General features: G+C 56.7%; 4 protein-coding genes across 4 annotated transcripts; 2 read left to right on the top strand and 2 right to left on the bottom strand.

Moving 5' to 3' along the window:
• Nucleotides 1–60: 60 nt before the first annotated feature.
• On the top strand, nt 61–1370 carry B0H18DRAFT_1019205 (uncharacterized protein). The gene is made up of 7 exons (XM_048029433.1): nt 61–196; nt 263–426; nt 497–561; nt 629–699; nt 748–783; nt 840–1002; nt 1052–1370. The coding sequence occupies exons 1-7, from the start codon at nt 185–187 to the stop codon at nt 1231–1233; spliced, it is 693 nt and encodes a 230-aa protein (XP_047891164.1). The 5' UTR covers nt 61–184; the 3' UTR covers nt 1234–1370.
• Nucleotides 1371–3320: 1950 nt separating this feature from the next.
• B0H18DRAFT_1019215 (uncharacterized protein) lies at nt 3321–7687 on the top strand. The gene is made up of 14 exons (XM_048029434.1): nt 3321–3581; nt 3796–3897; nt 3993–4065; nt 5110–5203; nt 5264–5280; nt 5356–5442; nt 5498–5562; nt 5620–5781; nt 5856–5985; nt 6061–6135; nt 6229–6339; nt 6369–7024; nt 7093–7294; nt 7366–7687. The coding sequence occupies exons 1-14, from the start codon at nt 3528–3530 to the stop codon at nt 7431–7433; spliced, it is 1896 nt and encodes a 631-aa protein (XP_047891165.1). The 5' UTR covers nt 3321–3527; the 3' UTR covers nt 7434–7687.
• B0H18DRAFT_1019221 (uncharacterized protein) lies at nt 7374–7687 on the bottom strand. Its single transcript, XM_048029435.1, has one exon. The coding sequence runs from the start codon at nt 7602–7604 to the stop codon at nt 7425–7427; it is 180 nt and encodes a 59-aa protein (XP_047891166.1). The 5' UTR covers nt 7605–7687; the 3' UTR covers nt 7374–7424.
• A 383-nt stretch (nt 7688–8070) lies between these two features.
• Nucleotides 8071–9133, bottom strand: B0H18DRAFT_527780 (uncharacterized protein). Its single transcript, XM_048038476.1, has 2 exons — nt 8297–9133; nt 8071–8244 (listed from the first exon to the last, which is right to left on the bottom strand). The coding sequence occupies exon 1, from the start codon at nt 8944–8946 to the stop codon at nt 8326–8328; it is 621 nt and encodes a 206-aa protein (XP_047891167.1). The 5' UTR covers nt 8947–9133; the 3' UTR covers nt 8071–8244; nt 8297–8325.
• Nucleotides 9134–11532: the final 2399 nt, after the last annotated feature.

Raw genomic sequence — 11532 nt, forward strand, 5'->3', positions numbered from 1 at the left:
GGGCGAGGCGCACGTGAATGACGCGTCTCGCGTGACGCGCCCAGACGCGCGCGCGTTGGGCTTGGCGCAATTGTGGCGGTCCACCAAACCGATACATACATAATCCTCCACCTCACCGCGCTGCCCTTGCTCTCGACATTCATCTTCACCGAGACAAACCGTACCAACTGCAACAGAACTGATTATGTCTTACGGCGTATGTGGTTACTCTCCTCCTAGCGTGTATCACTGATTTCTTATCTCGACCATCGCTGCCGGACAGTATGGTGGCGGATATGCACCTCCGACTGGCGCGCCGCCGGGGTACGGAGGTGGTGGATATGGAGCAGGAGGCGACCAAGGACACAGGGGATACGGAGCCGGAGCCGAACCTGGAGGCTTTGCACCGAGGGGAGCCAGGGGGCCGCCGCCCGGAGTTGATCCTCAGTGAGTATTGTACTACGTCAGGGGGTAAGGGGTTTCCACTGAGAATCCCTGCTGCGGCTGCGGTGCATAGGCTGTGGAACTGGTTCACTGCTGTCGACACGGACGGCAGCGGCCAAATAAGTGCCCATGAGCTCCGTGAGTCTACACCATCTTGGTGGTATGTTGGGTGGAACACTGAACTACGCTGCGCGGGTCCATATAGAGAAGGCGCTCATCAATGGCGACTGGACGCCCTTTGACCTCGACACCGTGAAGATGCTGATGACGATCTTCGTGAGTAATGTCTTCTTTACTCTGTGCCGAGACTAACTGTTCCACCAGGATGTCGACCGCAGTGGAACCATCGGCTACAACGAAGTACGCACTGCCCTGTTCGTTCTTTTGAAGGCCACCGCTAACGGTTACATCCGCAGTTCGCTGGCCTATGGAAGTACGTCAAAGACTGGCAGAACGTCTACCGCCACTTCGACCGCGACCGCTCCGGCACGATCGACGTGCGCGAGTTGCGTGACGCCCTTACGCAGTTCGGCTACAACCTCTCCCCGCGCCTGCTCGACCTCGTCGAGCGCAAGTACGGTGAGTTCCCGCCCGCTGCATCCGTGACCGCCCACGCTCACCGGGGCAGACATCCGTCAAGGCGCCGCTGGTCCCGGCCTCACCGCGGGCATCACGTTTGACCGCTTCGTGCGCGCGTGCGTCGCCGTGAAGCAGCTCACGGAGTCGTTCCAGCGCCTCGACACCAACCGCAGTGGGTGGGTGCAGCTGAACTACGATCAGTTTATGGCCACCGTGCTATCTGCCCCGTGAACGGTTGTTATTTGAATGAACGAGCTGTCGGGCCGCTGCAGACATGATGAAGGGCAGGAGAAGAATTTGAGGCTCAGATCTACATACGATGTACGATACAGTAATGTGAAATGCGATCGTTCCGTCCTTCCCTCCCGGCCTGTTCGTAATCCTCAAGTTGTAACATCGAGTGGCCTAGTCTCTGGCGTCAGCGTGCGTCGGCAAACACAACTCTTGTGTTTGTTTTTTCGAGACCGCGTGGTCGCAACTTGAAGCACGGACTGAGACAAATCCCACAAAAGCAGCTTGGTCCATCATTTATCCGTCCCGGTTGTACTCAACTTGAATATTGTGGCGGCTCGCCAAGTTGTTGCGCCAATCTCTAGCATATTGGTGGATCAGTTCGTAGGTGAGCCGGCAACAGCGATGAGCACGACGAGTACCATAGAAACGGTGTCGGTGCCATATGCTCCGGAAGTGCCAGTGGGTGCCTCGCATGGCCATGATCTTGTATGAAACGGGGCGCGCCGGTGAGTGTGATGAGGTCTCCAAACCTGGTTTTTTCAAGTACTGCTCTGGCGAGGATGGTGAGTATGAGAGCGGGTACTTATAGGACGAACACTTACTAACTACGCGATTCAACTTAAACCGCACAACGAGTACACACTACTAGTATTCGTTAGGTGAGTACTAGCATGTTCGCGCCCGAGCCTCGGCCAGGTTAAAATCACTCACAATGATCCCCAATCAATCCCTCGTGACCTAGACCACGTCGGATGCAGACACTGGCAACGCACACAAGGCGCGTCATTGCGCAGTCAAGCTTTCCGCGGTGCCATTCGCAGCTGGGCGCGCCGCGACTGGCGCGGCGGCCTTGGTGTGCCTGGAGATAAGCGGCCCCGAGCCTGCCACCCGCCCAATCGAAAGTTCAAGCTGTGTGCGCACCAGATCGGAGCTAGAAGCGCAGGTCCGTGGTAAAGCGTAATTGAGGGCGCGCTGGATAAGGTAAACAGGTACGAGTTGGCCTCAGAGCGTACCTCGCTGGGTGCGCTGCGGACGAGGGCATTGAGACTGATCTCAGTGGGGTCACCGGCCAGCGGAGGAGAGGTTAAGTTTGATGATGAGTTGATTTGGTCAACAGCAGAATCGATGTGCGGGCGCGTGTAGATGTAGAAAGTGATAGAGAATCGCAGAGGATGACGGTTGTGAGATCGTCGTGGTCAGATTGGCTGGAGGACGTGGTTCGCGAGCTGTTGAATCATGGGCTTGACCTGTGCCGTACGTACTGGAATTCTGAGGGAAGCTGCAATATATGAGCCGCCATGACGCGAAGATGGGAATAAATAGATACGCATGAAAGGGGTATGTTCCGGAGTGGCAGAGATACGCGCAACAAACGTGCTAAGTACGGAGATAGAGAGCAGAGGTTGGGTTATGCCCCGGATGGCCGCATACTGTACCAGCGGTGTCAGTACATGTATGGGTGCCTTGGGCGTAATACAAGCGAGCCCGGCATGAGATACTTTGTTCAGTTGATATACTGTACATGTGGTTATCAAGGTTGCGCGGCGACACGTTGGGAGGCGCGGAGCGCGTGCCATCACAGTCGCGACGTTGTTCCGTGACGGTCGTAAGTACAGCCTACTTATGGGGTGTCGCGTCGAGAGGAGACGAGTCGTACAGCGGCGTAGGAGACCCACCTCACGGTGGCCGCGACGACCGGGCGACGACCTTGGTCCGTGATGGCAGATTGAGATTGGACGGCATATCCGTCCGTAAGTCAAATTGGAGATGCGCCGAGGTCACCGAGATATGGTCCTCAAATTCTGTGATATAGATAGCATATCCCAAGTCAGGCCAGTCGTCTCTCCTGTCTGAGTCTCGCATTCTGCACAATTTCGACGAGAGCACATCGGCGCTGCGGACGGTCGCGATCAACGGAAGGCGGGCTGGGATAATAAATTAATCGAGAAGTACGGCCGCGTACAGGGAGCCCGATCAGATCTTCATGGGAGGTCCCGGGCGTCTTCGCGGGGTCGCTAGCCAAATCGGGGACAGCGGCGTGCCTGGATCGAACGAGCCGTGGGTTGGCTCGTTCGTCCGCTTGTGTCCTCCGTTCGAGTGTCCGCCCTCTCAGCCTCCTCGTCGCACTCCTCCTCGTCCCCCCTCCTCCCGTGCGCCATCACCGCGACCAACACGCCGCGCTCATCGTCGCGTACGACGCCCGCAAGCCCACACACACGCAAGGTCTATCGAAGTACACACGCGCGCGCCGCCTCGGACGCCCGCACACGCCGCCCTGGCGGGGCTAAGTAATGAGCAACGCATCGCCCACCGCGTACCTCCTGTGGACCATCCTCTCCGTCCTCGTGCGTACCCTCTCCTCGCGTCCCCGCGCACGTCTAACGCTGTTTCGTTCATTCTTTCCATATATGCATGGTGCCCCGCGTGGTTGCCTCTTATGTCCGCGCGTGTTGTATATGCGTGCTGCATGGGCTCATGTGGGTGCTGCGCGGTCCCCTCACGGATGCATAATGTTGTGATTTGGACGGCTTGGGATGGCTTGCGTTCGGTGCTGGGCAGTTCCTCGGATTTCTGATATACCACCTCTGGAGCTACGACCGCTTTCAGTGTCTCCGTTGGTCGGCCGGCCGCCAGCCCGGTGCGTTCAAGCGTGTCATGACCGTGCGTCGTCCCTGCAATCATCATATGCACGCGTTATGCTTACTGCGAGCGTTGGCTATCTACTTGCATGCAATATATGCGCGGCGGTGCGGTAGTATTCATATCTAGCGAGTGTGCCGCTGTTCACGGTATACAGCATCGCATATACCGTGCTGAAATACCGCGAAGGTGCGTTCCGCCCGCCATCTCGCAGCGCAGGGGCTACCGCCTCGCGTCTCGCGCAAGCCGCTCGCCGTGTGCCTACCTGCTGACACGATGCATGCTCCACCAGGCTTCGTCGTGTTACCCACGACAAATATAAGTGCGTACATGCTGTCTATCTCTCTATACACCCTCCGCTCACCATGCACATCCTCTCTTTCTCCATTCATTCGATATTCTCTCTTCCCCTCGGCACCCTAACCGCTCGCTCACCCGCATCAACCGGCACACCCAACCTTTCCCGCTGGCTCCGCTGCTGCCTCATTATCCCTGTCGCTCCGACCTGTCACGGCTAACTCTACCGAAATGCGCGGTTTCGACTCGCTCTGGTGATCCGGCGGCACCTCGCATCTCCTGCTCGTCCGTGATATCACTTATGATGGGCCTACTCTCGGCTACGCCCATTGCTGCTCTGCCTACGCCAACCTGCGCGTCATCCTCCAATTGGGCTACACTCATTACGGTCTCTGCGCGCGCTGTTATGTCGGTCCTGTTCTGACGGCGCGCCGGCTCACTTCCTCGCTACGAACGTCGGCGCACTGCACTGCGGATCCCCCGAACACTCGCGACTCCGGCATCGCCTCGACGTTCCGCGTCATGGTCGCATCCGTCGTGTGGCCACCCGATCCCGAACTCCCGTCCGGACCACTCGGCGGATCCCTCGCCCGGTGAAATATCGCGCGGCTGATCTCATCTGACTTGTCGCCTCGCCCTGGCCGGACGTCTTCTGCGCGTCTCCGCGCCCTGGTTACTGATGCGCCGTTCGTCGTCTTGTGGCGGTCTTCGCGGTCTGGTCCCGGCGTGATTGTTGCTGGCTCGCGCGAATCTCGTAACTCGTTTGCTACGGTGATGCCGATACGCGAATGTTGACCTGCCGGCGGTTTGTTTGATTGCCGATTGGTCCGCCGGGCTTTGGGATGCTCTGTGCTTGCAATTGGCTGGTGTGCTCGACGATCTGGTTCGCCTATCCGTTGCGTCGTCATGTGTGTGTGGGTATATGCGCACTGACAGTCTTCCCCCGACCCATCGAGATGTACAGCGATCGCTCGCGGGCGTGGGTCCTCCCGCTGAACTTCGTATTCAGCTTCGCCTGGGCGCTCGAGCTGTGCGTATGCTTTCCGATTTCTCGACCGTCTTCACGCTCACCCGTCTCCGATGTTTCAAGCGTAACCCACCTCGAAGGTCGGTGTCTTCCCGCACTGCTATGCTACCCATCTGGGGTGCGTGATGCACGGCTGACGTATGGGTGATGTGCAGAGCTCGCGTTTTGGCTGTACCTCCTCCATCAGAGGCCGGAGAAGGGCGAGTGGTTCGAGAGCTGGGAGTACAGGTTCTGGTACTGGGGTGCGTCTCCGCCCCTCCCGTGCGCCTCGCGACGGCTCATCTTGTTTGTCACCAGGGAGCATCGTGTCCATCATAGGGATGCCGCTGACGTGCATGATTGCACGTAGGCACCTGGATACGGTGCGTGCTCCCGCGTTCGAGGCCCGTCTCGCTCTCCCCTAACGTGTGTCCCCGCAGCTCGACGCGTACATCTTCCTGAGCGGCTCGTGCGGCTCGCTGAGCACGACGGTCGCGTTCCTGTATGTGCTCTGGCGCTTCCCGCGATTCATACGGCACGTGAAGTCGGAGGGCGCGGACCCGACGGTCGTCGTCCGATTGGCGACGTTCTACCAGCTGAACGTACGTGCAGGGCGTTGTGCCTTCGTGTGTGGGCTTGATGTTGACGTGAACACGTTTTTCCGGTTGGGGTGCAGCTCGCACGGGTGGTGTTTAGGTTCTTGTTTACGGTGCCGCTGCTGATGCTTGCCCTGGACGCGATCGTTGGGTCGAGCCACCCGCTGAATTCGCATCTGTACGTGATCATTGCATCTCTGAGGAAGTTAAGTGATGCTGATGAACGTTTAGGGAGTCGGCAGGTATTGTTGTCTTGTGGATGGACTTGAGTGGATTATTGATGAGTGTCGGGTGTAGATTTCTTGGTTATGATTGGCGGGGTCGGCTGTTTCGTGTCGTCTGCGATTACGCTCCTGGTGCGTCTCACTAATTTGATGCTTGATGCTGAACCTCGTCTCATATGACTACTTGCTCCTTGTGCCTATGGCCGCGGCGTTGTCTGACCTCCTGTAGATTTCTTCCCGCGGTCCATCCTGCGCGAGGCGGGCTACAAGCCCAAGCCGACATCCACAGTCCACCACTCACCCAAGCATACAGCACCCCCATCCTCACGCACGCACCATCGTTCTCCTTATCCCATGCGCCATCCATAGCCCACTCCGCACCCGTCTTCTCGCCCTCGGGCCACCACCATTTCACGGGCGCTCTGTCCCACCCGCAGCTCCACCACATCGCGAGCCTCGATCAGCTGCCGAGGGCGCCGTCCACCCACGGGCATTCACAGCACCAATTCTCCGCGGTGGGCGGGGGGGACGGGGTCTGTGCCGGGCCCGAGCACCTGGAGGGTGAGGTGGTGAGCACGGCGGTGAGTCCACACGAGAGCATGGTGGACGTCGCGGTGGGCGGGGGAGAGACGATCGAGGAGGCGGACGAGGGTGAGGAGGCAGAGGAGGGGGCGGAGGAGGAAGGAGAAGGCGGCGATGCGCCTCCATACTCGCACATGCGCACACAAAATTCTCATTACCACCCGCGCCATGACCACCCGCGGGACCACCACCCACATCCCCGCCCCCATTCCTTTCCGTACCCTCGGAGTCCACATTCGTTCGCGCAGTCGCCACCGTCTTCCCCGCCCTCACGACCGCATTCGCAGATCCTACTGCCGACGTCTGTGGGCCCGGGGTCCCCACAGGAAACACCAGCGCAGAACGCCGTGAACAACCTATACCAGCGCCACCCTTTCCCACACACCCTCTCATCACCGCAGATTCCACAAAACGCGCAGCCACCACCTGGCTCGCCACCGGCGGTGCGCGTGGCGGTCCCCCGCCCGCGTGCCGCTCTTCGCTGTCGCCCCAATTACCGTCGTGGGCGGAGGGCGTCGGCGTCGCACGGCGCGCGAGCTCGTATGTGTCGAAGAAGCCGCCCCTGAGAGAGGGCGATAACGAGATGCAGCGCGTGAGGGAGAGCGGAAGCGAGCGGGGGCAGGCGCGCGAGGGGTGGGGTGCGCCTCGGGAGGGGTACAGGAGAGGCGCACCGAGGCTGCACCCGTATGTGATGACGTTCACGAGTCCAATCGGTGGGTGTCTCTGTCATGAGGAGCACGGTGGTCGACGTGTATTGGAGAATCGTTGGCTGATGCTGCGGTAGATTTGGTGGACTTGTCGACACCCGAGGAGCTCCCGGGCGAAATGCCTTCCGGACGAAGATCACCGTGACCTTCCAGAATCCTTTCGTCGACCTTCAAATCCATGCAGTCGCGCTGCATCATCCTCATCATCGCATATCCTGGATACCCTCACCTGCCTCTTGCTTTGCTCCACGCTGTCGTCGTCATCGCTCATTCGTTGTAAGTCAACTACATATGGCACCATCAGTCTTGCATGCATGGATTACAGAGTCGGAGCGGGTAGGTCTGCGTCACAGGATTGGCCATCCGGGTTCAGCGCTCGGTGGTCGTACATCGAGAGGTGGTCGACGGGTGGGGACAGGCGTCTCTTCCATAAAGCTGACGGCACACTCTTCATGGCGCGTGGCCATGCACGTCGTGTGTCGCTGTCAGCGTCGAGGTGATGATGGAGGAGGAGAGCGTCGACCCGCGCGCCTGCTTTGGACTGAGATGGTCGTTTGGTTAGGAGTGGACCTAGGATAGCGCGTGTGCTAATGTGTATCACTTATTCCCCTCTCGCAACTTACGCCGTCGGTGGATACTTGTATGTATAGTGTTATCCATTCAGAGGAAGTGAACGCATGTATTGAACGCGGTTATCTGTGGTTGTCCTCGAACGCTACATCGATAGTGTGCTGTCCAGGGAACAGCAAGCTTCGTATCCGACTGACACAAGGTAATGCACACTACGCGAATACAGGCCCTTCTCAACATTACGAATGATACCTTCACCATCGTCTTCCATCCCTCCGTCATATGTCATGTGTTATAGCCTCAACACGGCCGTGAATGTGTCGTGAGTTTGCGTGGATCTGGATCGTGCGTCCAAATTTCGCTCGAATGCGCAATGCATGTGTATCCTAAACAGCGTGTTATTCATGCACTGAGATTTGAAGGGGGGGAATGACGAACTGTTTCTCGTAGTGGTCTGTGTTTCACTGTCATGCCCCATCTACACCCTCAGTGTCTGAAGCGTAGCCAGATCCGCCGAATGATCCCGCCCTACCTGCAAGAACGGTTGAATGCCCCTTGGATGGTGCTGTTCGTAATGACGTTCGGCGGGACTGCAGTGGACCGTAGCACGATAGCAGACTTCGAACGCATACGTTGAGGATCCCGCGGTCGTGCCAGGATGCCAGTAAAGATTGCATTTTCTCTATGGTAATCTGCATCGCATCGGAGAAATCGGTCTGGTTCCATTGACGCCTATCTTGAGCGACGTGAAATTGAATGTTGACACTGGTGAGCCGGTTGAACGAAGGTGCGTTCGCCACGTCATGTAGACGACGCTGCACTTGATGGTCGTGAGGTGTCCAATTGAGTCTGTCGATCGTGTGGCCATATCGTGCTACTGTCGAGGAAAGATCAACGACCAAACTGAGCCGTTCTAGTTGGCACTGAGAGAGATTGGAAAGAACCAAGTGGAGTTGGTCTGCTATTCTCAAGGGTGGTGAAGATGGGTCCATGTTTGTTGCAGAATCCAGATTTCGGTAGCCAAATTGCAAAATGCGTAGATTGGCACCATGCAATTTGAGGAGCGAAGAGGGATAACCTGTCAGCATTGGTCAGCTGAGAAGGTTTACGCCCAAGAAGTATATTACTATGCCCGGAGTCAATGAGACGCAAGTTCTCCATGGACGGCGCGGCCCTTTGAAGGAGTTCGCAGATCGACCGCTCACTAGCCGCGAAGTCCTGCTCTACACATAGGGAACGATGGTACTACGGCCATCTGTGGGAAATAACCAATCAACCAGACGATCAAGCAGTGCTGAGTCGAGGGACACTAGCGTCAGCTTCTTGAGCTTCGGTATCAGGATAGGCCCAGGTCCAGGATATGCGGGCGGCACCAAGTTCTTCTGCGCCGCTTTGGTCAGATGACCATTGACCAAATCTAGCTCCGAGAGTGCTGGTAAAGCGCAGATGACACGTCGCAATCTTACACACTAGAGAGGACGAAACTGCGTAGTGCCAAGTGGGTCACGTGTTGAAATTGGGAGAGATTCAGAGTGAATGTGGGGTCGAAGGAGCCTGGAGGACAGCCTTGAAAAGCGAGGCTCTCTACATTGGGACAGATCCGCGGCAAGACGAGGGGAACGACATGGAGGAACTGCTTGTCGTCCTCGTTGTGTGATATGGACAAAGTCCGAGTCCGGAGGAGGAGGGAGCGGCTTGAAGGATTTTGGTGTGGGAGGCGCACCAACCCCTGAAATTGACGACGACTGCAGAGAGAGATGTCGTTGTAAAACGGGCGAATGCTAGCGCTGTACCATGCTCGACACACGGACATGCATACACGCAGCGTGCGCCTATCGCACACCAGAAAGCCGATGATGTGGTCAGCGATTTCGATGGGTACGCGGTCGGTGATGTGCAGTGGAAGAGGGTAAAGAACAGGTGGCGGTCTGTTATGAAAAACGCGGTAGGTGAAACCCCAGTAATAGTAGTCCCAATCGACATCGGCTAGAGGCGGCGTATTGGGAGCTGCTGTGGCAGCCAAAGCAAGAGGTTTATCGATCGACCCTTTGAGCCCCTTGGACCGCGGTTCCGCACTGGCGGAGCTGTAGAGAGTGCTAGTGAGACTTCTGGTCAGAGAATTGAGCGTCATGGACTTGCCACTTCCGCCACAGACAGCGACTAAGCTGGACAACTTCCACTTCAATTATGTGTTCATCCCTATGATGCGGCGTGCGCCTCAGGGCGACGTAGCTAAAGCACAAAGATCAGTCCATGCCTCAGCTCAGATGTGCTGAGAAAAGGCCTACATGTCAGCTATGTTCTTTTCGTTTTCATGCGTTGTGAAGGTACCCGTGACATTTTTACAAAATATTCCTTTGCCGAAAGCCAAATCGACTTCAAGAAGTTGATGAACCGAGGTACGATGGCCATTCCTGTTCATTTCCATGCAATTGCCACAGCCACATAGATGCATGCAGTGCATCTTTGCATTCATGGCCAGCCCGTCCAGAGCATGCCGTCCCACCTCATATACAATCCTGTACCTGTTGAGAGTTTCAGTGACGCACCCTAGCAATCGAAGAGATGCTGAACATTTTGCCGCAAATATCAAACCTTCCATTGTGAGAAGCAGGAGTGACCCTGTACGAGCTGCCGTGCGTATCCCCCAAATGGCAATGGTATCGCATGCCGTGAATATGGATTCCGCCCATACTAGTACAAGCCTTGTAAGAGAGGACGAGGACAACTCACTGACGTGTGCAGCCGAGTGGCACACAGTGCAATGGAGGCTGAGGCTCGGACATCCGTGTTTTATACACAACGTCCGAGTCGATACACCTTGCATCCACAGCTCTTGATGGGCGTATCAAGGGTCTACGCCCAGTGACTCTAGCACGCCTGAAGTCAATCTGAGGATCGGTCCATCCGTGGACACTGAGCTACAGCGAATTGCCACCCCCATACATTGTTTCGCCCGAGCGGACCTTCTGTATGCGGACGTATATGTGGTTATGAAGTCCTGCCAGTGAGTCGACTGATCAACGACACGACGATCAGTTGACTCAGAGCGACCTACCGCATATTCAGAGCAACGGCTCATCCGAATCAGAGCACCCAAAGTCACTGTCTTCAAGCTTTAAAGCTTCATAGGTTCAGCATACAACAGAGGTTATAAGCCACGCGATGATACCGTGACGTCCCTTCAAGTTCGCGCTCGCGGACGGTGGTCACTGGTAAGTACCAACGTAAGGTTGCCCCGCTCACCCGGATCCCAAATGCAGTCATAGTAAACCGGGATGACCACCAAATTTACTAGACGACGTCGACGCCTGGTGGATGCTGGGAAGCAAGTCTTATGATGCAATTGTAAGGCAGTGTAGAACCAGTTGCCAGCTGGTGGCCCGGGAGGGCAGCGCTCGCGGACTTTGATCATCGACACAGCCACATTAATTAGGCGCTCGTCAGCTTCGAATCCGGAGAAAAGCACTAACCAAGCACTAACTCACAAAAACCGTCAAAACCCCGCTGATAGTCATCATGTAGCTCGACAATGCATATGGGCCTTGAAGCTTGAACTTGAACGTGATCATATAATGGTGTCTGCTACTAGGATCAGGGCTTACAAACAAACAGAGAAGCCTACTTACTAGTCACACGTACCGGCAAAGTTGACCACAGAGTATTGGTACACA

This window comes from Fomitopsis serialis (assembly GCF_022376445.1).
Source record: "Fomitopsis serialis strain Sig1Antser10 chromosome Unknown B0H18scaffold_56, whole genome shotgun sequence".
Classification (NCBI taxonomy): Eukaryota; Fungi; Basidiomycota; class Agaricomycetes; order Polyporales; family Fomitopsidaceae; genus Fomitopsis; species Fomitopsis serialis.